This window comes from Miniopterus schreibersii (assembly GCF_964146895.1).
Source record: "Miniopterus schreibersii genome assembly, chromosome: 21".
NCBI lineage: Eukaryota > Metazoa > Chordata > Mammalia > Chiroptera > Miniopteridae > Miniopterus > Miniopterus schreibersii.
In genome coordinates this window covers 6,468,286-6,493,389 of record NC_138123.1, presented here as the reverse complement: position 1 = coordinate 6,493,389, position 25,104 = coordinate 6,468,286, and the positions used below count along the sequence as shown (strand labels likewise).

General features: G+C 45.3%; 1 protein-coding gene across 4 annotated transcripts in view; it reads right to left on the bottom strand.

The window, feature by feature from the left end:
- Positions 1–385: 385 nt before the first annotated feature.
- DISP1 (dispatched RND transporter family member 1) overlaps positions 386–25,104 on the bottom strand; it is a 100,706-nt gene continuing 75,987 nt past the window's right edge. For all 4 annotated transcript variants that reach the window (XM_081124057.1, XM_081124055.1, XM_081124056.1 and 1 more), the window contains 6 exons: positions 17,511–17,540; positions 13,485–13,608; positions 12,545–12,672; positions 12,104–12,201; positions 9,575–9,672; positions 386–3,993 (listed from right to left, as the gene is read on the bottom strand). In XM_081124057.1, coding sequence (XP_080980183.1) covers positions 409–3,993; positions 9,575–9,672; positions 12,104–12,201; positions 12,545–12,672; positions 13,485–13,608; positions 17,511–17,540 — 4,063 coding nt within the window. In that variant the 3' untranslated portion in view covers positions 386–408. The remainder of the gene's footprint in view (positions 3,994–9,574; positions 9,673–12,103; positions 12,202–12,544; positions 12,673–13,484; positions 13,609–17,510; positions 17,541–25,104) is intronic.

Here is a 25,104-nt window from a genome sequence, read left to right as displayed (position 1 = left end):
TCATTTAGTTCCTGAATTCCAATGGAAGTGGCTCTATTTATGTTGTGCAATCAAATGCCCTAATTAATGAAGACCAAATGCACCAGAGTAAGGCTATCAGGCAAATCGGGTTGATGGAAAATTCCAGGTAACTCACACTCCAGATCTCTGGCTCACTGCTATGAGAGACAATTATTTTTCAAGCTGGGTAGAGATGTAAAGCAACTGTACTTTTCAAAAATATAAAACCCAAGAATCAGCCAACACTCATTAGATATGTGTTCGACCTGGGATGTCAGGGCATTCCGTGATTTTTAACAAAGTGAACCCTTCTCACCTCTGCATTCTGGGGCTCCTTTTCTAAACCTCTGGGTTTTCTGTTTCAAAGGAACAGCCGAGGCGCCGGTTCTGAATTTAATACTATATTTATTAAAGCGTTTTTATTAACAGACTCTCACCCGAAAGTTCCGAGTGTGCTAGGACAGCAGGCACACCGCCTTCGAAGGCTGGCACCTGGCAGTGCACAGAGCCGCACCTCACTCTGGCCACCCTGCCGCAGCCGTGTGGACGGTTTGGGCACGACCCGCAGCCAGCCTCCCCCATTAAATGGTTCGATAGAAATTTCGGTTCATTCCGATTTAAACGTTCTGAGTTCACAGTGACATCGGTCTGTGGCGAGCTCTGCTCGGCTCCCGTTTCTGCCCTGTTGGCCTGACCCGCTGAACTGGAGGCCTTGCTTTCAGTCCCCGCACCGCCTGCCACATTCCCCGTGTCTCTGATCTGACCGGGTCCCCTTTGGTTACTCTCAGGATCACAACACGCTTTCCGTAAAGATCCTGCGCTCCTGCAGACAAACGCTGATGGCTCGGCCACCTTTGGCAGATGCTCCTCGACGCTCTGCAGGCTGTGCGCGCTGCTCTTCCCTGTTTGGTCCTGGATGTGCCCCGGGGGGAGGAAGAAACTCCGAGGCCGGGGGCTCTGCATTCCAGGCACTTTTGCTCTGCCCTGCAGGCAGGGGCAGTGGCGGATGTGTGGGATGGGGTGCCCGAAGCCCTCGGGGGCCGGGTGTGCCGCCTTCAGGGCTGCCCCGCCGTTCTGGACGTGCACAAAGCTGCTGGCGGCATGGGCACACTGGTGGCACAAGCAGTCGCTCATCTGCTGGCAAGGGTGCGGGCCGTACTTCAAGTGTTTGTAGGCATTTGGGCAGCTGCACCTCTGGTTCAGAGAGAGAAAGTGACACATCGTGTGCTGTTCCGGGGGTGGCTGCAGCAGCGCGGCGCCCGGCTCGCTCCTGGCGCTTTTGCCCAGCTCGCTGTTGTGAGCCGCGTGCGCGGGGCTGCCCAGAAACTCGGGGCAGGTGCGGGTCTCTTCGTAAGCAGCCTTCTCGGAGGCGGGGCAGCCGTGGGACGCCAGCGGCTCTAGTTCGTAAAACTCATGCTCCATGTCAGACTTTTGGGCCCTGGGATCCACGTGATAAGCATTCAGGGCGTGTGTTTTGCTTTGTCCTTTGTCCCCAGGACTGGCAGACAAGGAATGGGAGAAGGCACTGCACTGGAGCTTTTTGGGTAGAGGGATCTGACCGCAGGTACCCTGCGGCCCAAGGCACCGGCACATGCTTTGGAAAAAGAAGGTGGCGAAGGCCCAGCTGATGCCCATGATGAGCATCATGAAGGTGCCCAGCTGGGTGTAGGCCAGGACCGTGGACGGCATCATCATGGCCCCGGCCACGAAGGTGGTCAGGGCGGCCATGGCGATGGCAGAGCCCATGCGGCTCAGGGAGAAGACCACCTTCCCCTCCCGGTCGGCGTCCGGGGCCAGGCGGTAAGCGACCCCGTAGTGGACGGCGAAGTCCACGGACAGGCCCACCGCCACCGAGATGGTGACGGACTCCAAAACGTTGAGCTCCCAGCCCAGCAGGACAAGGGAACCGACGGTGACAAAGATGGTCCCGGCGATTGAAATGATGGCGTACAGGCTTATGATGATGTTCCAGGTGGTGAGCAGCATCACGCTGAAGGCCACGGCCACGGACAGCCCCATGGCGATGAGGGTGCCGTCGGAGAGGCTGTCCTGGAGGTCGTAGAACTCCAGGTTGCTGACAAACCAGCCGTTGCTGAGGCCCTCGGGGGCCGAACTCAGCTCGCTGGAGATCCACGCGTCCACCTCCTTGTAGAACTGGTGCATCTTCTCGTAGGCCAGCGTGAAGAGGTAGGTGCTCTGGAACTCCAGGACCACGGCCCTGATGGTGTCGTTGATGTCGAACCGGGGCCCCGGCGTCTTGCTGTCCAGGTGGTACCCCGTGCTCCTCTCCAGCTCCATGATGGCCCTCTTGATGCACAGCTCGAAGATCTCCTGCTTGTAGGGGAAGCTCCAGCGGCTGCAGCAGGGGTACAGGGCCGGCTCGTCGCAGTCCTGGTTTTCCATCCAGCGCTTGAAGGTCTCGATGAAGCAGCTGGTGAAGTCCTGCTCGTCCGTCTGGTAAAAGAACGTCTGGTTTCGCAGTTTCTGGCAGAAGTGCAAAATCCAGACCTGGGAGGCCGGGCTGGCGATGTTGAAGCTGCTGTCCAGGGTCAGCCTCCCCTTGCTCTTGGGGTTCAGCGGGTTGCCGTTGTCCTCGGGGGACACGCCCCAGATCACCGTGATGGGCATGTGGAGCTCCTCCCCGTGGCGGACGCGCTCGAACATGAACAGCTTCTTGTACTCGGCGTCGTAGCGCTCGAAGGGGTGTGACGCCCGGAAGACCTGGAACTCGGACAGCTCCAGGGAGGGCAGCTTCATCTTGGGGTGCACGCACACGATGTAGGCGCCCCCTACCGTCAGGGCGAGGAACCAGCCCAGCCACAGGTAGCGGAACTTGATGACCAGGCAGGGCAGCACCTTCTCGAAGAAAATCCGCGACGCCTCGGACGCGGCGAACAGCAGGCGGTGGCAGGTCCGGCGGGCGGCCGTCCAGCAGCTCTTGCCGTCGCACGGCCGCGCGCGGGGCCGCCGCAGGCCCGCCAGCATGTTGAGCAGGTAGCGCTCGTGCAGCACGACCACGGCCGGGAGCCAGGTGACCATCAGCAGGTAGTTGACCAGGATGGCCGTGCCCGCGTACACGCCGAAGCACCGGATGGCCGTGATGTTGCTCACGTAGTTGGCGTAGAAGGCGGCGGCCGTGGTGAAGCTGGTGACGAACATGGAGAGCGCGGCGTGCCGCAGGGCCGCGCCCACCGTCTCCGCCGTGCGCGCGCGCGGCCGGTCGCCCTTGGTGTGGCTCCAGACGTCGCACAGGACGAAGGCGTCGTCCGCCCCGATCCCCGCCAGGATGATGAGCGCCGTGAGGTTCATGAACGGGAAGAACTCGAAGGCGAACACCACGCGGTAGAGGAAGTAGGCGACGATCAGGGAGCTGAGGATGGCGAACATGGTCATGAGCGTGATGAACACCGACCTGGTGTAGGCGCACATGACCAGCAGCACGAGCGCCATGGCGATGGCGGGGTACACGGTGTCCATCAGCAGGTAGTCCTGAAACAGGCTGTGCTTGATGCCGAACTCGATCCCGGCCACCGTGGTCACGCCGTCCGACGCGTTCCAGCGCTCGAAGTTGTCCAGGTAGATGCCCATCATGCTCTCGCCCTTCTCGGTGGGCGACACGAGCATGCTGTACTTCAGCGCCGGCGGGGCCTGCTCGGCCGCCCGGGGCGCCAGGAAGTCCTTGTCCACCAGGTAGTGCAGGATCTGGTACACGGCGTTGTACTTGGTGCACTTGCGCGGCACGCTCGTGCACTTGAGCTGGTCCTTCCTGCGCGCCGCCGCGTCCCAGCAGTCGGGCTCCAGCGTCCCGTTGCGGTAGTGCTTGGCGCACGTGCGCAGCAGCTTCAGCGTGTGCGACACGTCCCGCTCCACGATCTTCTGGCAGGACGAGCGGTTGTTCAGGATGGCGATGTAGTTGCCCAGCGTCCAGCTGGGGCAGCAGGACGCGGCCGTGGTCCTCTGGCACAGGTCGCCGAACTGCGGGTGCGCCCTGATCTGCGGAGACAGAGACACGCGGAAGGGCTGGCGTGGAAAACTCAACGGGTGCGCTCAGAGGTCTGGGTTAGGGGGGCCTTCAGGGGCGGGGGGAGGCATCAGGGGTGAGTACCGGGTGAGGCCTCCCCCAAAAGCTCCCCTGTGGCAGGGGCCTCCGCTGGGTTACCTTATTCTGAACAACAGGCTGTTTGGGGATGAGGTACAGTGGGAGACAACTTCAAGCAATGCTAGTGTGGTTTTAAAAAGGAGACGAAATGAACCTCTTTTTCCTAAACAAGCCCTTTCCAAGTCACTTTAAACAGCAATAAAGTGGGTAAGGCTGGAGGCTTCTGTCTGCATGCCCACAGGGTTAATCACAAGAGCCATTGTCCAATTGATTTATGAAACAAAATTTGTGGCTTTGCCTAAAATTTCTCGTCATCAACACGAAATGTGGGGTGATGGAGGTGTTATAGCTCCATCAACCTAGTTGGAAGCAACACATTTCCTAGAAAACTGTCAGTGAATCAAAAGGCGACTGGAGCCCTGGCCGACGTGGCTCAGTGGGTTGGGGGCCGTCCCTGGGTACCGAGAGGTTGCCGGTTTGATTCCCCGTCAGGGCACATGCCTGGGTGGTGGGTTTGATCCCTCGTCTGGGAGCATACAGAAAGCAAGCGATTGATGTTTCTCTCTCTCTCTCTCTCTCTCTCTCTCTCTCTCTCTCTCTCCTGCTCTCTAAGCATGTCCCCCAGTGAGGCGTAAAAATAAGTAAATAAAAAACAAACCCACCCTTGACCCTTAGTAAAGTGGGCTTTAGCAATCATGCAGTGAAGTACCTTCTCAAAGTGGAGGAGATGTCGGCACAGATCATCTCTGTGGAACTCAGACTTACCAAAGAACCAAGTTACTCATGACCCCCTAAGCCCCGGCCATCAAGGTACGTAGCTAAGTTTTGGGGGAGTCGAAAGTTGTATGTGGACTTTTGGCACCCCTAACCCCCATGTTGTTCAAGGTCAACTGCACTTTATTGGGACTAGTCCTGGGATGAGGTGTGGATAAAATAAGGTGGGCCATGTATTGGGAACTGTTGAAATTAGAATTATTCTCTGTTTGAAAATGTCCATAATAAAATGTTGCTGGTTTTAAAGATACTCTTTTAGGGGTAAAAACAAGTGAGCCAAAAGGGTTATTATTCAAGCGTACAAAATGAATGTTTATTTTAACAAGCCTTCATTTTTAAGCTCACTTCTAGAGGGCAATAATTACTCGACATTTCACAAAACAGGATAATTCCTACTTAGCTGTTTCAGGTGAAAACATCCACATAGGCCAAGTCGGGGGAAACTGAACCATCTAGCAACACCAGGGAACACTGGGAGAGCACCTCCCCGGTTTTCCTGGCAGATCCCCAGCTCTATCCCTACAGAGAAATTACATGCAGGCCCCTGCAGGCAGCCTGGGGAACCAAAAGAAAGGTACAGCACCCTCGTGCCTGACGGTTTTCAGAAGGAAAAAGTGAACTGCATCCATTTTGAAACCCAGGACCTGCTAGAAGGAGCCTATTTGTAGCTGATAAAACAACCAAATGGAGAGAGAAAGGAAACAGGGTTGCCAGCTGGAACTGAGAGAGAAGGCACCCAATCCTGTCCTTGAACAACCTTTACAGATAATAGCAGGTGTTTTTGTTTTTTTCTTTTCACGAGTGTATCTGACCAAATTTTAAAAAGTTGGACAAGATAAACACAGCCCAAATACTACTTGGATGGCAGCTATCAAAAATAAATGCTAGGACGCCTCTGGACGCTGTGCTGGCCGATGGACAACCTTTGGATATCAGTTTTCGAGGACATTTACAGAGTGAGAAATAGGGACAGAAAAAAGACATCGGTGTCAGAGGTAAGGCCATATGTTCCCATCCATCCATCCATTAAAAAAAAAAAATTATTGGCACCTATACAAGATGAGTAAGGCACAGAGGTCCTTGCCCTCAAGTCGCTCACAAGTGTGGCAGGGAAATCAGACAAGAAAACCCATATTCTAATTCAGCGTAAGAAGTACCGGATTATGTGGAAGGGTCACTCGCCAGAGCGAGGGAGTGGGTGGGACAGTGGCCCTAACTCAGCCGTCTGCAACTCAGACAGCTAAACACACACTCATACATTACCCTGTGGGGCTTACAGAGATTGGCAAGCACACATGAAGAAGGCAGCTATCTTCCTGCCATATTTGGGGGAGAGGAATTTATAGGAATGCTTTCAAAATCTTTGACATTTATAAAAATAACAGAATTAGCGAGAGCGCTTTCCTGTACCTCTCATGAGCAACGTTACTCTAAATTCGAGGCGCTCGCAAACTGGATGCTTTAGGAGGTCCTGTTGCTTACGTGGTCATAACACGTCTCTACACACTTCTTAGTTAGATAGTGGCAGGGGTGGAGCTGGCTTAAAATAGGGGGTAAAGGAGAGAAGAGGAAACCTGCAGGGTTTTAAATACTACTTTAACAGTGGCTAGGTTGGAGATATTTTAAGGGGCTGAGACAAAAACTAAAGGGAAGGAAAGTAACCCCAAATACCAGGTTCTAGAAACTGCTGGACTCTCCTTCCCCATGTGACCATGTGCCCCATGTATGAAAAGTTGAAAGGACTAGAGAGAAAAGAAAAGGCGAGGGCTCCATGGTCACCAGGGAGGTTCCAGCTCCCCATAAAAGTTACCCTAGAAAGCGGGGTCTTAGGCACCACATTTCGAACCCCTTTGATCAGCTGAGTGCTCAGAGCTCCGGCTCCAACAACTGCAAAGCCTAAGAACCAGGGCAAAGGGTTTCCAGCAGAGCCAAGATCAGAGAAACACACTTCTGGGTACTAAGGACCAACTGCAGGAGTGTCTCTGAGGATACGTCAAAGGGCAGAAAAAGGAAGGGAGAAGATGGGAAGTCAACTGAGGCTCCTTGGGAAAGTCTAAGAGACTGTTAGGAGGGAGACGACAGCATCAGAAACAAAGTTCTGCGTGTTGGGAGCAAGGCTGGACTAGGAGTGTCTGTGGCTCGTGGTGGAAATGGAACCTGGAGTTTGAACTCAGTGTGCTGTCAACACAAGCAGGTGACAACGGAAGGATCTGGTCCCATGAGATACTACACTGATGAGCAGATGCTGCCTGGAGTCGACCTGTGGACAATTAAGCTCTTCTGCTCTGTATCGTTTCGGTGTGTCATTCAATGTGATAGTTAATCATCAAGTGCTTAAGCACGATACTAGCATTCGAGGGTGGAGGGAAAGACTGCCAAGTAGCCTCGGGACAGTTTGCTCAAACCACCACAACAAATAAAAGCGCTAAAAGGGTCCTGAGCTGGGAGACTAAAAAAGGTACAGTAATAATCTGAAATCGGAACTGCTGGCCGATAATTAAGGTACCACTGAATATCTTATCCTACGAGGAAGGTTTATTATTCTGGGTTCATGGCAGAGTTTGAGACTAGAATACAAAGCACTAGGGGTTGGTAAAAATAGTATTTAATTTAACAAGTTAAAATGACAGCCATGCCCTCTGAGGCATCTCCATGATCCAGTTACTCATCTGTGGCCTGGATCTGTAACGGGCTCGACCATTCCTTGAGACATATGTCTTGGGTCTGTTCCTCCAATTTTCACAAGTGGGCCACAATGCTTACGGTGTTCATGCTACAGATTATAAACTTGAACTCGTAGCTATCCAATCCTTATCATGAGCCCAGTGGAAAAAAATACTCAAAGAAACAGAGTGGCTCCATGCCTTCAGATAGTCTACATTCTGCAAATGCACTCAAGCCACTAGAAGGCCACATACTTAGATTTCTTTGCTTTAATCCCTTGGAGAAATGCTTTTGCTATGACGTTTTCCTGCTACCAACCTACCTGAGAGATGGTCTACCAACCAGCTAAGATTCAGTGCTGCAGCTCTTGTGAGCAGGTGTCGAGGAGCTTGTACACAACATGACACTTGGTTGATGAAGGCTGAGTTGTCCTCTCCTGCCTGAGTATTAGGGGAAGCCGGGTTTCTTCTAAAAACAAATTGGTTACCCTATTTCTCTGACTTTCATCCCTGACTGTGAATTCCCTCTTGCGTTGGCTATGAGGGAGGGCACAGACAAGGTGGCGGCTCATGCCAGTAAGTGTACAGGATTGCGGGGTGTTACTGTGTGTTAAATCTCACCCTCAGCTTCATGATTTCCCTCCCATTAACTTCTTCAGGTAACTCATTCAACTTATCATATCCGTTCTGTATGCCTTTTTGTGAGCTATCTATTGACGCTGATTTTATTAATCTGATTTATATGAATATGAGATTACATAGAAATAGTATATTGCTCTCACTAAGGAAAGCTACAGTGGCACAGTACTGCTTACTGACTTGGAGTCTTTGAGTCCAACACAGAATAAACTGCTAGCCCTAAAAGTGACACTTATTCTAGGCCATGATGACTCTGAGGTTCACTGGAGAGGGAAATGGCATAGATAGTAACACTAAACAAAAACGGGGTGTTATCTCCTGTATTCTGGGAGCATGAGGCACGGGGAGTAAAGGCACAGGCTGGTGTTAGGCTTGGCTGGGCTCAAATCCTGCATTTGCCACTTACCACCTGTGTGAACTTTCCTCAACTATAAAATGGGCAAAATAACACTTGCTTCGTAACACTATCGTGAGGATAAATAATAATGAATGATGAAATAATTCATTCAGGTGTTCAGGACACTTCCTGGCAGACATCAGCTATACTCGAAAAGCCTTGTAATCAGTTAAACGCTGTTGTTAGGCGACTGCACTGGACTGTCAGGCTAGCTCTTAGCATTGCATGTGATCAGATTTTCAACTATACGGTGATTTTACATCTTAGAGTGTCACTAAGAATGCAGTGAGTTCCTTTTCTGCCCGGTCACTGTGCGTGGACAGGTCCAGTAGTGACATCAGACAGCAGTTTCTACTCGGGGAAACTCCTCTGAACATGTGGCACTGACAGCTCTCCCAAGCCCAGGGCCGCCTGCACATGTCTGGGGCTGGCTGCTCAGTCTTCCTGCGTCCTCAAGGTGTTCAGAGCTCAGGACAATCTGGACTGGATTACTCTGGCCATTTACATAGATACTGTCTTTATGTCCTTTGATGTCCCTCTCCCCAGCCTGTGCCCTAAATTTTCCTTTGAGGTCACAGGCCCAATGACCCCGATTGCTAGGAAGGCAGGCATCTCGCTGTATAATTAGGATGCTGACAGGTGCCTCAGGGGGAAGTGCAGTGAACAAATGAAAGCAGATTAGGAAAGAAAATATGACAAAAGAAGAAAAAAGGTCTTAATGATGATCCTGAAAGGAGATCTGCTGCGAAAGAATACAAAAGACTGTCGTGGACAAAGAACAGGAGAGTGAGAGAAAAAGTTCTTTATTAAGGAAGGTGGTCCGTTGAAGGTGGGGACACACAGAGACACTTTGATCCTGGGATCTAAAGACTGGGGTGTTTACTCCAGCAGGTAAGCCCCGCGAGCACTTTCATCCGATCAGACAGGGGGCTCAGCAGTAAGAGGAGTTTCAAAAACATCGCCGCATTTGTGCTAAACACACTGCAGCTCTCCTTTACATACCCTTGTGTTATCTACATTGCACATCGATTTAATTGCTGGTAAATTCCATAATGTGTCCCCTCCAGCTGAAGTGAATACTACTCTGGAGTATCGGTCACCTGGTGATATGAAAAGAGAAAAGAAAAAAGGTTATAAATTTTTCATGGATTTCATAAGCCTTGGCATGTAGGAGCAACTGCAACTGGGAAACCACATGGACGATTCATTAGCGGCAGGGGAGCCTTTTCTTCAACAAATTCTGGGAGAAAATGTAAAAAAAAAAATTTTAAAAAGCAATACTATAACATTGTCTTAGCGCCAAGCCTTTGTCTACTCACGACGTCTTCAAAATCATCGGAGTTACATAACAAATGAATTCTGGATCAGACTATAATTAGGAAGAATGATCCATAAGAAAGTTCGGCAGGTGGTTAATTGAACGCCTCCCTCTTAATTTCACAACACATCACCATGATGGTATATGAATCAAAGAACAACGCACTAGGGAACACACAGGATGGATTATAAGCATGTTCTCTCTGGCAGCTCAGCAGAGAGGCAAGATGGCAGGTAATCATTTAAAAGCACTAAAAACAGTCAACTAAGGACAGACTGCTGGCCAGGATCACAGACAGACATTCTGCATTCTACTTGAATGCACCAGTCTAGAAAAAATATTTTGAAAAGCATAGTAACATAAAACATGTTTCTGAAGAAGGGAGGTTATGTGATATTCTGGAAAGGGGGTGGTCTTTGGAGTTAGAACTGGGTGTGACCGGGTCTTGTTACTTCCTAGCGGGGTGATCTTGGGCAACCAACAGCTTCTCTGAGTCTTGGTTCCTCAATGGTTAAAGGGAGACAGCAACACCATCTCACACAGTTGTGAGAATTCAATGAGCTAATGAAAAACAGGTGCTCAGTAAGTCCTGCGTCTGCTTCCCCAGCCTTTACAAGAAACCTGAACCAAGTAAAACAAATGAGATGAGTTTCACATTATCTTAAATGCCTAATGGTGCCAACAAAGAAAATCGACCTGCGAATTTATGAATAAAGCTTTATTACGTGAACTTTGCTCACGAGTATGATGGTTTCTTTAAGTAAACTCCTGTCTTCATCAAATGGTTATTACCTTACGTTGACTGATTTTTTACAGATCGAAATAAGCTTGTGGAACATTTCATTCTAGTAGAGTCAGAAATAAATGACTTTATCAGCGCAGAACCTACTACTTATGAGACAAATATTTAGCGCTGACTAGTGAAATATAAACAAGACCATATATCATGACTTTGCTGATGTTCCTCCTGGTTAAGACAGTCACTACCAGGTAGATGCTAGTTAAGCAATATCTAGTAACACTTTGAGAGAAATAAACTAGCCAGAACATGCAACTAACCAGAGCCCAACTTTTCTGATGAGAGACAGAAAAAGAAACTTGTATTGCTTCCTGAGATCAGTATAAAATTCTCCCTAATCTCCTACTTTTTCTGTCTTTAATACTATATAGCAAAACAGGGTCCAAAATAAAGACCCCGAGGCTTGGCAAGACCTAGAAACATCAGAGAGTCAATCAGGTCCTCTGTGATCTGATCAGATAAGAAGCTACACATTTTAGAGAGATTTTCAACAACACAAAAAGCTAAAATCAAAAGAGCTTTATGTTAATATGCACTGGTAGAAACTAATTACCCACAACTCCTCATTCCTGCCCTGCGGCTAACCGGTGACTTACATACTTGTAGTATCTCCTCTGGGCAGCATCTTCCTTCCTCCGTGGCAGCTGCAGAGTGGGGAGGCCAACTCTAGGCTACAGCAGATTTTCAGGGAACTTGCTGCCAACATCAAAACCTGGATTCCTGGCCTCAGGGAAGTTCTTACAATATCTGGGCTCTCAGTTCTCCAAACGCACATTCTGCTGCAAAGTAGCAACTGATTTCTTCCCAGGGGTGCTCTTTAGTTCCTCGCGACCACCATCACTTCTCATTGTCTTCCACCCCGCTAGCTTCACTCATTCATATCATGACCCAGGGCCCTGTGGCATTCAGGCTTTGGACTTCCAGGCCTGATTTTGTTCCTCTCTCTATCTCTAATGCCTAGTGACAAGGCAGGCACAGAGAAGGCTGTCAATATATGCTTTTTGAAGGAATCAAAATTTTAGAAATAGCTTTTTGGTCATCCAGTAGATTACTTCAGGGTTCGATCCCAAAATATGTGCTATTTGTTAAACAGTATGAGGAATTTTTAAAAGTGACTAGAAAATTTGAGGCCAGGTCAAGAATTTTATTGATTTATATCTTCCTTAAAACTGAATATAACTCAATCATCTCTTTCTTACTCATTTTTGTTACAGGTAAATAAATTCAGATTCCTGGCTGACTGACCTAGAGAAGTTCAATGATGAGTTAGTGAAGCTAAAATCTCTTTAAGTAGAGAAACTGTGAAGCTGTGTGACTAGCCACACACGCTACAGTCCAGATTTTAATCATGTTTAATCTCAAAAAGGCTACTAGGAAATCGCTGAGGGTGTGATCATCTATGAAAGCCACTCACTTGGGACATCACAGAAGAAGCTGTCTTTGTGGAAGTTCCAGTCTACTTCTCTCTTTTCTCTTTCATAATGGTCATCTGACCATCTGTCATCCCGGTGGCTGAAACAGAACAAGTGGATCTTCAATAAAGTGCTAGCCAGTTCAAGGCCCACAAGCAAGCCCATAACAGGACATCCTCAAAGTCATGGCCTACTTAGCAATTAAAATTAAGTTGGGAGGATTAATATAAGCAACCAAATTAATTTTCTCACTTCTGAAAAAAAAAAAAAAAAGGCCCCCAAACCCTCACTTTTTCATCCAATACAACAAAATCTTACTAGACAGTGACAATTTAAACAAGATTTTAAGACACATATTTTACATTAAATCTTTTTTGCTCAGGCAATGTCTAAAAGTGGAATTCATTAAGCAATGCTTTGTCTGAAAGTTCATAAACGATTACCTTTTGGCTTGCTCATCTGCATATTTAAAGGGATAATTGGCTAATGTTGCTTTGTATCCTGTGTTTTTCACCATGTTATTCCACGTGACCAGCCTCTGGCCTATTGTAGTCCCTCTTGGTTCAAAACCCTAAAGCAAAGAATTACAAATTCCCATCAGTGCACTGCATTTCGGGCTAAGGGTAGTTCAACAGCTTGGGAAAGCAACATCAAGATGATGACTAGCTTTCACCTGAAAATACCGAGGTTCCTCACAGCTACTCCAGAGGTGATGGCATTAAAAGAAGATGACGTGACATGATAATGACCTATTTACTGTGACAAAACAGTTTGATTCTTTGGTATGACACGTGTCAGGAAAGAGGGGAAGATCTTATCTGAAGCTTCTCTTTCAAATTCATATTTAAGCATTTAGTAAATGCTTACTTTTGGGTTATAAAACATTACGGCCAAGTTAAATTATTTGTGCATGTTACAGTGTTTTACAACGAGGGTATCATCCATGCTCATCTTTTCCTCATCATTTCACTCCAGGGAAGCATTTACTTAAAAACAGACCCTGCTATCTCGTAGTAATACTGAACTTCCCTTAGTTTCTTTGGGGCAGAAAAGAGAGTTTAAAGATTTTATGAAAATTTTTTTTGCAGTATAAAGATTCTCCAGTTTCTTGCTTTTTAGCCTAAACAGGGGGACCAAGAAGCACAATTTCCAGATTTTTCATGGTGAGCACGTTTCTTGACCTCTTAAAGACCTGAGAATACTGAGAAGACACGTCTCTACTTCGCAGAAAGATAGTTCTATAACTACCAATGGCTTGAGAAGGTTTTTTTAAAAATGGGATCCTAAATAACATAATGCATTTTGTATTAACATACTTCATTTTTTTTAGGTGGTTTTGAGAGAAAGAAAATAAATAAATGCAACTGGCTCAATCCTCCTTACCAGCAATGGGTCAGAGAAGTCAGGAAGCTCTGGCACCAATACTCCCACCAAGGCACAGACCACGATGAGCACAGTGCACATGCCCAGGACCACCACGGGCCAGTCGGCTATCAGGGCTGCATAACTACAGAAGCAGAGAGAAAGCATAAAGAAGTCCTCTTAGAAGCAATGGAGAGTCTTTGCCACGTAAGAGAGCAATTTGTTCAATCCTCATGCCTCCAACCCAGGACAGGTATTTATCAATAAAAGCTCTGATGAGACTATAAGTGTTTATGTGAGATTGTAGTAGGAAGTTATAAAATCACTGTTATCTCGTTTCTTCGATAAGGTAGCAGTGGTCACATGACATTTAGAGTCAGAATACTGTCTATTTCTGACAAATAAGGTGTTCTGTCTACATCTGTGCCTGGGAAAGAGAAGATCTAAAATCTACACCTCCTAAGCAGAAAGAACATATATTCTAACAGAGGATCCAACTCCTTGCCATCTCTTCCAGGACTCTGGTTGTCTAGTTATTCCCTTTCTCCATACCTTTTACTCTGTAAGTTCTGGAAAAAGAACTCAGCCCATAAATGGGTTCATGGAGTGTAGATCTTAAGAATAACTGAACCAAACCAAAGACATCCCCTAAACCTGTAATTTTCCTTCTAGCTAAAACTATAATAAACGTATCCACTAGACTGTGAGTCCCATGAGGCAGAGATTTTTGTTTTATGTGTTTATTTAGTGCAGTTTCAGAGCCTAGAACAGCCCCTTTTCAGAAGTGCTTGGTACCTATCTATTAGTGAGATCAACAAACACCCATGTACCTACCCTCCCTTCACTGCCCAACCACTACAGCCTGGCTTTAGTCTCCTACTACACCTCAGAAACCCCTCTCTGTTCCCAAATGCCACCATCAGGCCATCTCCTCCAGACACCCTTCCCACACCCTCCTTCACCACCCCTGACTGAAAGACCTACTTCTCTGTCCCTCCCACCAGACCCTGGACCATGCCTGATTACCTTGACACTTTCAGATCTTGATGGGAACTGAGCACTCAGTAGAACCTGACTGAACACTGAACTTTTGCTAAAATGCAAAATCCATCTTGCCAACTCCAGGTTTCTTGAAACATTTAACTTGTGGACAATTACTTCCAAAGTCGAATTGATGTTAGCTCATTGGGCTGCTATGATGGCTACTTATGGCTCATCTGATACTGGCTTCTGACTCATATATTTGTGAATTTCTTCAGCAGCATCTTAGATGCCAGCAGTTTAAATAAAGCTGGTGGCTCTAAATACCACTCTGAAAAAAGCTACTATGTGTATCTAAGAATAGATTGTCGATGTTTATATTCTAATCTCACACCTTCACAGATCTGGCTTTGTGGCGATATTTACTTCCAACTAAATTTTAATAAGGAAATTAAAATATAATATAATTATGCTTTAAGGGAGCACCTGCCCAGGTTTTCTTCACTGTAGTTCTTTTAAAAGTAATCTTAGGAAAATAAAGCATGCTAGCTTACACTTACAAGGGCTTCCTTTATATAGATTATCATCTCATTTAATTCTCCCAAAAGCTTTATGAGATGAAACCGAGGTACAGACAGTGTGATAACTCATTCAGTCACAAAGCTGGCTCAGCTATAAGATAAATAAGTCATGGGAATGTAACGCGCAGCGCAGTGACTATAGTTAATCATACTGTATTGCATATTTGCCAAAATAAAAGTTCTCATCACAAACAAAAAAGTTGTGTGGAGGTTGATGTTAACTAAACTCATTGTGGTAATTGTCATGCAATACACACAATACGGAATCATTATGTTGCACACCTAGAACTAACATAATGTTATCTCAATAAAAAGAAGTCCCAAAGCTTGGAATCGGGTTGTCTGGTTCTAGAATCTGGCCTCTTAACCACTATGATATAATCTCTTGCTTCAAACGCAAGAGAAACAGAAGACATCTGGAATAAGTCAGCTTGCCCCAAATGTATGCTTCCCAAATTCACATTTTAAAATTAAATTCCTAAGCCACACTCACAGTTCATTTCTCTATGCCAAACCACCTAGATCCATAGGACTTCAAGTCTGAATATTACTCATTAGACTGTAAATTCTGGGTTTAAGAACTCATCAAGGGAAAATTATGGTAGATAAGATGGAATAACCTTTTAAGAATGACTCTGAATGTAATGAAAACATATAAATCACAATACGCTGGTGGCGGCTGTTCAAATTTAAACACCAGTGGTCAGAGGCTTTGGAATTTCTAGAACACGCCCAGCACTTTATTCTTTATACTTTATCTCCTTTCCACCAAATGTGAACGAAGGTGAAGGCAGCTGGTTTCGAAGCAATCGAGCCCTTTGTCAGCAGCATACTGGAGACTTCTCTTCATTGCCTCAGACTTAAAAAGAGCCCTTTATATGTTAGACCTTTAAAATATCAGCCCTGCGAAATGAAAACGGCCCCAGGCTCGTACAATTCCTCATTGTACTTTATTTTAAATGGATCAATTTTCTTTCAAATGAACGAAGTTGCTCATTTTTTACCCACGAACCTGCTATCAATAGAGGGCAGTGGGCCCCAAATTGCTTAGTTTTCCTACTGCGGTTTAATTTGCCCATATAATGACTTTTTGTTTTGTGTTCTTGAAAAATCCGTGCACACGTGTGCAGCAACCTTAAAAGACCTGCTGCAAGAATGGCTGTTCTTCCCTTTGAAAGCATTTGGTTTTGATTTTACAGCTGCTGCACACGACATACGTGCATCGCCTACAAATGGCATGAGCGACTTCAGCACGGTCCCTCCACGCCCGTCTAACCTCACCCCATATTACAGCTCCACCTCCTCGCTCAGCTGGCCCAGGACAGCTGGTAACGCTGAGGAAACGCAACCCCCATCCCCAGGACAGACGGCAGCCTGGGGGAAACGTGTCCTAAATACCACGCTGTCGCGGAGGACGTTGCCGCTCTCCCTGCCCTCTAGGCTAAGATACCACATAGCTGTGGGCACCCCGTGGGAAACAAAAGCGTCACGCGCAGCATGCAACTCAGACAAGGCCTGTAATATGAAGATAAAAATCTAGTAAAGCAGGAAAATTGGGGACGTAAAGGAAATTAAAAATGGCCTATAAAATCTCACTGCTATGTTTTCTCACTAATTCCACTCCTGGCGAGTCTGGGTCCAAGGTATATATTCTAACTAAGTTGAAAGAATGAAGCACTTGAATATTATTTTCTTTGGAAAGGGGACCATATGTACATTAGGAGAATTTTCAAAAGGACCACTCATTTCACTATACTGTGTTCTTCTGCATATCACATAATACTTGTCTTTCAGCTGCCTGCTCTAGTTTTGGAAATCCTTCGACAACACGACATAATTGAAAATGCAGTCCACCTCTGTGACACTTGGGTTACAGCAGGCAGTCATTTTCCAGTCAATGACCAGGTGACAGTTTTTCCTGAGGCCCTGTTGCTGTCCCAGCTGCCCAGCTTAGAGCCCACAGCTCCACCCAGAGCACTGCTACGTACAAGTTCACATTGTCTTCTCAACAGTTTGAGTCTCAATAGTACACAGATGAACAGAGTGAACGAAAGGTGTTCGTGGGTGAGCTGTGGATCTGAGTGAGTGGATGCACTGCCTGGCATCCTGGTCCAGGTTGGCATTTTCATGAGCGTCCAATGAGAAGTCCCATGAATTCAAGCCACATGAGCTGGCAGAACTGTATCTCTCTTCTCTACAGGTAGGACACGGGGAAGCCAGCCCATTACAGGAAGGAACACAAAATAATTAGGCCAACATGAATGATGGAACCCAAACGGAACTCAGAGGCTATAAATCTAGCTGGAGATTAAAACCACTTTGGAGACAGAGGTCCCCCAAGCAGCCAACTCAGGGAAAAATTATTTTCCTTCACAAAAATATGAGTGAGGAAGGTGGAAGCAGCAGCAAAATGTGGAGAAAACACTGGGAGGGGAAAAGCACACAGGTAGGATGGTTACTTAGTAAAAGGATCTGATTACTTTACCTTTTTGGCAACTTGAAAGGTCTGGATGGTCTGAAAAAAAGCAAAGGAAAAACCATCAGAAGCAAAGCACCACGACATAAAGGCTTAATGTATGTACAGTAGGTAACATTTCACTTCTCTCTCCTCCTGGGAGAATCCTGAAAGTGTTAAAAAAGACAGTCGAGCCTCGGCCCGTGTGGCTCAGTTAGTTACCATCCCGTGCACCAAAAGGTTGCCGGTTCAATTCCAGGTCAGGGTGCTTATGGGAGGCAACCGATCAATGTTTCTCTCTCTTTCTCTCTCTCCCTCTAAAATCAATAAAAACATATTAAACAATCGAGACTTGAAGCACACGTGGATTTAATGGTGAATGTTGACCATCTGGGCTACCACGCAGGTGGAGAGCGCTGGAGTGGCTGGTCAGCAGGCGGCACCTGCACACCCTCCTAATGGAATCTGTCACACGGTGCGACATTCTCCAAACCTACAGCTACAGATTCCCTCGGCTCTCTTACAAGAATCCACATCCCTGTCTCCAATCTAAGCTGCTTCTTACTTACCAAGGATCCTCCAACATCTTTTTTTTTAAAAATATGACACTGACACCTCCTTGTACGAGAAATATTAGATGCCTCCTTTGAGATGGAGGAGCTGCTCCTCCGTCAGTTTCTTAGTTTCTAACTCCACAGCCATTCTAACAAGTATCGGCAGGTCCTTCCATCAGCTCTTCCCCTCCTCTGTTCCTATTCTCTCTCTCTCTCTTTGTGTTACACACACACTTTGTAACTTCAGCCCATCCTCACCTGTCAATCCTGAGCTCCCTCACCACTGGACTACATTTTGTAAGTTTGTCTGTACCTTCAGTCCTTTGGTAGAGGCCCTCTTATCCAGTGCTACATGAACCATTAATTTGATGGAGAATCAGAAAGGTTTATTCAAGTGTAAAATTCTAGAGAAGTGCCACACACATCCCTTAAGTATCTAACTGTAACATCAATGTCTACTCAGCTGCCAATCTCCCTCACGCAAGCCACGCCACACTGCGTGGTCTATGACTTCCAGTCTTCAGGGGACTTAGGACGCTTGCCAATACCCTGAGTACACTGCCTACAATACACGCCTCAATTTTGATGATTTCCCCCCAAATCTTTTACCACTGTCTCTCTCATGCCTAATCCAATATCAGTTTTTTCATAGCAATTTACCCCTTTCTAGCCTTTCCAAAGCCTACAATTTTCTTTTCAAAAAATAACTCTTTCTTTTAGAATGTATACACAAATGGCTAATTTTCAAAATTTAATTAAGTGACATAATTACAAAAACAAGCCCAGCTGGGAGGTATAGGTTTAGAAAACACAGCTGTCAAAGGCTGGGAGTGGAGTGTGCGGATACGGTGGAGCCCAGTTTCTACCCTCGAGCCCTCGGCCTGCTAGGCCCCAAGAGTGCACGGAGGGAAGGAGTGACCCCGCAATGCCACAAAGGGGCTTTCAATAAAAATGTTTGCTACTGAAGAAGTCATAAAGAATATTTAATTTGGGGGGTAAATCTACCAGGAAAAAACCCATAATATTTTGAAACATAATTATATATTGATTTTTTAAATATAACAGTTTTATTGAGATACAACTCGCATACCATGTGATTAATCCATTTTAAGTGTATAAATTAATGGTTTTCAGGACTTTCACTGAGTTCTGCATCTACTGCCACACCATCTGTTGATTTTTAAAGACTATGCTAGCTGAGCACCAATGATGAAGCTATTAATGAGCTATGAGAGGAAACTTATTTTTACAGAGCATTGAACAAAGAAGCCAATCACTTAACTTGTACACAAAGTTCTACTTTTTTACTCCCAGTTTTCAAGTTACACATTCTCAAAACCACCTCTTGAATTTCCGTAAGTTAATAGATTTTGCCATCTTTAGCTCTAAAGGGATTTTCAGAGCCACTGGGATAGATAATACTAAGCAGATGCGAAGAAATGATATTTTATTATGCACACTTTGGGTTGTAACAAATGTAAATATTCTTTCTTCCTACTTAGCCCAGCTAACTTGTTTTTTTTCACTGAGAAATTCATGGCTCTGAGGCTAGTTTTCTCCCTAGAGACAAAAACCCCATAGATTCATGCATTCTTTCTGCTTGAGTAAAGACTTCATTGTATGTTAAACTTGAGACCGTAAGTGGAGATTGTCTACATCAATTGAGAAAGAAAAATTGAGGTTCCCACAAAGATACCTCCTGGGAAAACATTAGATCCCTTTGAAGTTTTTATCCTAATGGACATGACAAGCAGATGTTCGAAACACCCAAACCACAACTACAGGTAAGACATGAAATCTCTTTGATTTGCCTCCTGTTATCTTTCTTCCTTGCCTCAAAAATCTCTTCCCAGAAAACATCTGAGAAAGGAGGCGGGGAATTCACCCTCACTTTCACCCGTCAAGAGCACTCTTCCTCCATTTGTGAAATCTTTCCAATTTGTGACTTTTAATCTACCTAATAAAACCTGCAGGATGACTTTTCACACTAACGTCGGGCTTATGTTGATAAAATAAAAACGAGTAAAAATAAACAAACAAATCTAACTTCTATTGTAGAGAGAAACAATGTTTTTTTCTGATGAGAAAAAGCCCCAAGGCAGATGACATTGGCAGGTTCCAGGGCAAGCTCCCACAGGCTGGGACGCAGATAGACCTGGGTTGTGCCCAATTCCTGGAGGACTAGGTGGTGTCTCTCTTTCCCATTCAAGAAAGCATTTCTGCATGAAAGTGCGTGACAGTGACATTGTTACAGGGCTAAGCTCAATTCTGCCCTGAAAAAAATAAAATAAAGCACTTACAAACTCGGGGATGCATGATTAGTGATGAATGGCCCTGGCACGTCACGCCTGAGAACTGTAACAGCAGTTGAGGACTTTGGCTCCACTACTCCGATGACCAGTGAGCTGTGGTATGTGGACATCTATCGGTCAAGGGAACAGCTAATGAGACTGTCAAGTTCTCAGAAAGAGGGGGGCTGGAGAATGATCATTATAAGGGGCATTGGGGCAGATCCGGAGGCAAGGGAATTTTTTTTTTAAATAATAGAAAAAGTAGAATGGGAGGGAAAAAATTAACAAGAAACAGAAAAAAATGGTAAAGCTATTGATGGTCTGTTTCCCTCACCTTTTCTCTATCTGTTAGTAATTTTGGGGGAGAGAGTGGGAGATTGAAGGGCGAGGGAAACAGGAGTGCTGAAACATGAAGACTTGTCACCCGTCTAAAAAACTCTACTGTTGACGTTGCTATAGGATTAATGTCACAGCCTACATAGGGATAGCATCAGCTTTCACCAATTGCAGACAGCTCTTTCTAGCACTCCGGAAAATAAAAGCTCAGTAAAAAACAGCTTTGTAGGGTTCTGAACAACTAGTAAAACTCAAGTGAAAAAGTGCTTCAGGTCACATCTTGGTCTCAATGGTCCCATGGGATTGCACCGTGTTGCTTTTTCATAAATATTCTGCAAGGAATAACTTCGGCTCAGGGCTGGTATGTTAGGAGAAGAGTGTCTGGGAATGAAGAGCCCACACTCAGATGAGCATTTTTGAAAAGATCTCCAACAATAACAACACCATCCTTCATCGTCAAGCGCTCGCGTGAATTATCACTGGCACACTTGGGTTGTCCCGCGAAGATGAAACAGAAACCCTGCAGACACGCCAAGCCTGGCCTCTAACTCATCTCTCGCACCAGAGCTAAACGCCTGTGGTCTTGTCAGGCCATCTGAAGAGTAACAGCCGCCACGACCACTTGCGCAATGCACTTGCTCACTGCTCGAGGGATGGTGGCTCAAGTGCTGGCCACGCTGACGCCCGGCGCTGCTGATGCGAACAGAGTCCCAACCACCACGCGAAACAGAAAATCACCTGGGAGGCAGGAGGAAAAGGTGGGGAGTGGAGGACCCGTGTTTAAAGATCACCCAGTAAATACCAAACACTTTTTAAATGTTAAAAAACTTAGACATAAAAATAAACTTAGCTGTGTGGCAAATAAACATTTGAGTATGCAGAAGTTGTCTTTAAGAATATAGTAAGTCTGGGCCCTGCAACAGTTTCATGGTCCAGAGCAAGTCCTTTCATTTCTCAGGATTTGTGAGAAACGGGTAATACCTAAAAACGAGCTGCTGTGAATAACAGCTTTCTGTAAGCTAGTGGGCATTATCTAAAAGAAAAAAAGTGTGATTACCACCACCACACCATGACCACCAGTTCATCTAGAAATGGCACCCAAGCACCAGCTAAGAAGTAGTGAGATACACTGCGAACCTTTATGGTTTACAAGAACCAAAGGGCACTTGCAACTAGTTGTACAATTAATGAGTGAAAAGAATTTTTCTAAAGGGAAATTGCATATGTAGTCATTTATGTATATGTGGCTGAAATGTTTTATTTGAAAACTTCTCTCACTGATACTGAATTTGGGGAGAATGGGGCATTCTGGCTAAGCTAGATTTTTTAAAAAGTAACATTACACACAGATCGTAAGTTTTCAAAAAACTTAAACAATACATTTAATACAAAATCTACAGTTCATTCTGTCAACTGAATTATTTACTACACAGCTGAAGTGACACCAAGTGACTGATCATCATGGGGATCACCTGGGTAGCTTATGAAAAACAGGGATTTCCAGGCCCCTCCCAGCGTCTGGTTCAGTGGGTCTTGGAGCAGAGCCTACATGGTCAGAGCTTGAACCGCTGCCTGGGACAATCTGCCAGGAAAATGTGACCTCCAGACAAGAAACAAGGAGAGAACGGTACAAGAAGACAATCAGAACTTAAGGGTGCAATACAAACATTAAGTGAACGGGGGGTAGGGAGGTAAGATTGGAACAGAGTGGTCCAAAGCGCAGCCCTTGAACTTTACGTAAGAAGATCTGAGCTAGGTCTTAAAGGGCACTTGGGTTTCAGACAGATACACACGAGGGAGAGAGAAAGAAATAAATGGAAAAGACCAAATCTTTCTTTCATGATTCAAAGAGCCTCTGAGAATCTATAAATATGTGAATAAAAAATATGAGCATCAATTGTCAAAAATATGCATGGTGGTACAAGAAAAAAGCCTGTTGAAATTTTGGGTAAACCAAGGTTTATATATCCTATGTACATTACAACACATTTCCACAGTCACTGTTGTTTAATATTTACCTATAATGTATCATAAGTACAATTAGAAATGCTTAAATCTCTATTTAATGGACGATCTCCTTGTGTTGTAATCCAAATTGTCCCAAAGATTAGTCTGGCGGTTGATAGTACAGTTTTGTAAATACATTTGGGGGGCTTACATTAAGCCCGACTCAGCATATATAGTTCATTAATTTTATTAAAACAAGAAAGGTACACGCACATTTCTCTACTCTCAAAATGTTACGGATCTTATCTATAAAACAGTAAAATGTTTTGCATTTTCATTAAGAACTATAGAAATCCTATAAATAAGAGTTTACACATTAATTATAACTGCAGTGAAGATATATCTGCATTTTTTAAAATAAGTTGAAGTTATTTTATTAATAGGACAAGGCCTCCATCCATGAGACCAGAGATCAAAAGTATAAACAATCGTAATTCACAAACTTGCCAAATATCTTCTCCTCCAACACTTGCCGGTTTTTAAGTTTTAATAGAACATGTCTCTATTTTGTTCAATGAAAGAGCTATTATTTGAGCTCAAAATTATAAGGAAAGATGATTAATCTTTCTTCAATTCATTTCCCACATAATTTGGATTATTTTGCCCCTACAACATTACTCAGTATTGTACAAGATGCAGTTTGGAAGGTTAAAAGTCACACCTGCTATTAAAAAAAAACATTGGGAGGGGGGGTAAAAAAATAATAAAAATCCACTGTATCAAAATGAATTCCAACAGTGAAACCAATACTTTGCAGCTGTTGTGATATCTTCATTTTACTAGCCAGGAGAATAGACTATTCCCTCAACTTCTACGGAAATTCTTTAGTTATGCTTTTAACAACAATATAGAGTGGACTGACTTTTCTTCTTACCTACATTTTCTCACAGCCATCCTTTGGCTGAAAAATTAAATTTAGGTAACTCCCATAACTGGCAAAAGCTTGAATAAATAAAGCTCAAAGCAGAACTCTAAGACAGATTTGATAAAAATAATACTGATAGAAAAAGGGTTTCTTCTCAGCCCAAAGTCTGAGGTTTAAAAAAAAGAATCTTAAGGAACCTTCGGGGCAGTCGTATTACAGCAAGACTCCCACATGCTTTCCTTGTGCACAGACTATTTCTTACAAAGCAAAACTCCCGTTCAATTCTAAGTCAGCTGAGCACAGCACGTCTTCCCAGGACCTGACTTCTACTGAAGTATTTTGGAGGAAAAGGCTCCCATATGTAGAATCCAGGGACTCTTTCTTGTCATAAATGTTCAAAACACATTTCTGTTCCTTCTTCCTGGCCCTAAATCTGGCTCTTGCATATGGAAAACTTAAATCTTTTCGTAATCTTGGCTCACTTCTACGCGAAAATCTCTGGCAGGGAGAGGGAGAAGATGCGTTACTGTCTTCCCTAAGGAAGGCTGCCTCAGGACAGCCCTTTCTTTCCTCAGCATCATTAAATCATTCCTTTGTCATCTCCTCTCCATCCTGAAAGCTCCAATTCCCCATGTGCTTGTTGAGTAAAAGACACCAAAATAGAAGAGGAGAGGCTGACAGAGATACGAGGGGGGCAATAAGCCAGGATATGTGCACAACTGTGACCATGTCACAGAACAGATTCGGGGGGGGGGGATCACAGTGGCCCCTCAGAGTGGAGCTGGGTTTATTAAGAAACTCTCCTAGGAGGAGGTGAGTAACTAGCTCTGCCTCCAACCCTCCTCCCACTATGTAACCAGGAATATAAAAATTAATCGACTATTGTCCCTGCCTTCCAAGTGCACATGGACTGGCCAAGAAGGTGAAAGGATTAAAGGGGAGAGATCCTTAAATCCCTATGTCATTCTTTTAAACTACTCCTATTCCACCACCTCTTCAGGAAGAGGCGCAGAGTTGAAGTGCTCGGCCGGATGGATTTTTACACATGTACACATCCCTGTAACCAGCGGCCAGACCAACACAGGGGACATTTCCGAACACCCCACCAGCTCACCTGTGCCCCTCCCAGTCACCAGTCATCATTCTGAAGCCATTCCTCTTAGTCACATCTCTGTGCTGCTCAAACATAAAAGAAGGAATTTTTTTTTTTTTTTTTTGCTAAAACTGTTTTTTAATGTTTCAGCAGTGGTTCAAGAAACAATTACTGAGTCCTTGCTAAGCTGTAAGCACCGTGCAAGTTCATTACCAATCACGGGCCATGTAAATAATCAACAGCAGCGCACGGTCTGCCTTAGGCTGTCCTTGTCGTGCTCAGGTCATGCACGTGGCGCATTCGCAGAGCTGTTGGTCACCTCTGCCCACTTTCAAGTCCACCTAAGCACTCAGCGGCTACTGAGCAGCTCGGAAAACTCCCCTCCAATTTTGCTGTTAAACGGTTTGCAACATCCCCTTAGAGACACGTAGAGTATCGCAGAGATGTGATAAAAGACCGCAGTGAAAATGACAAACGT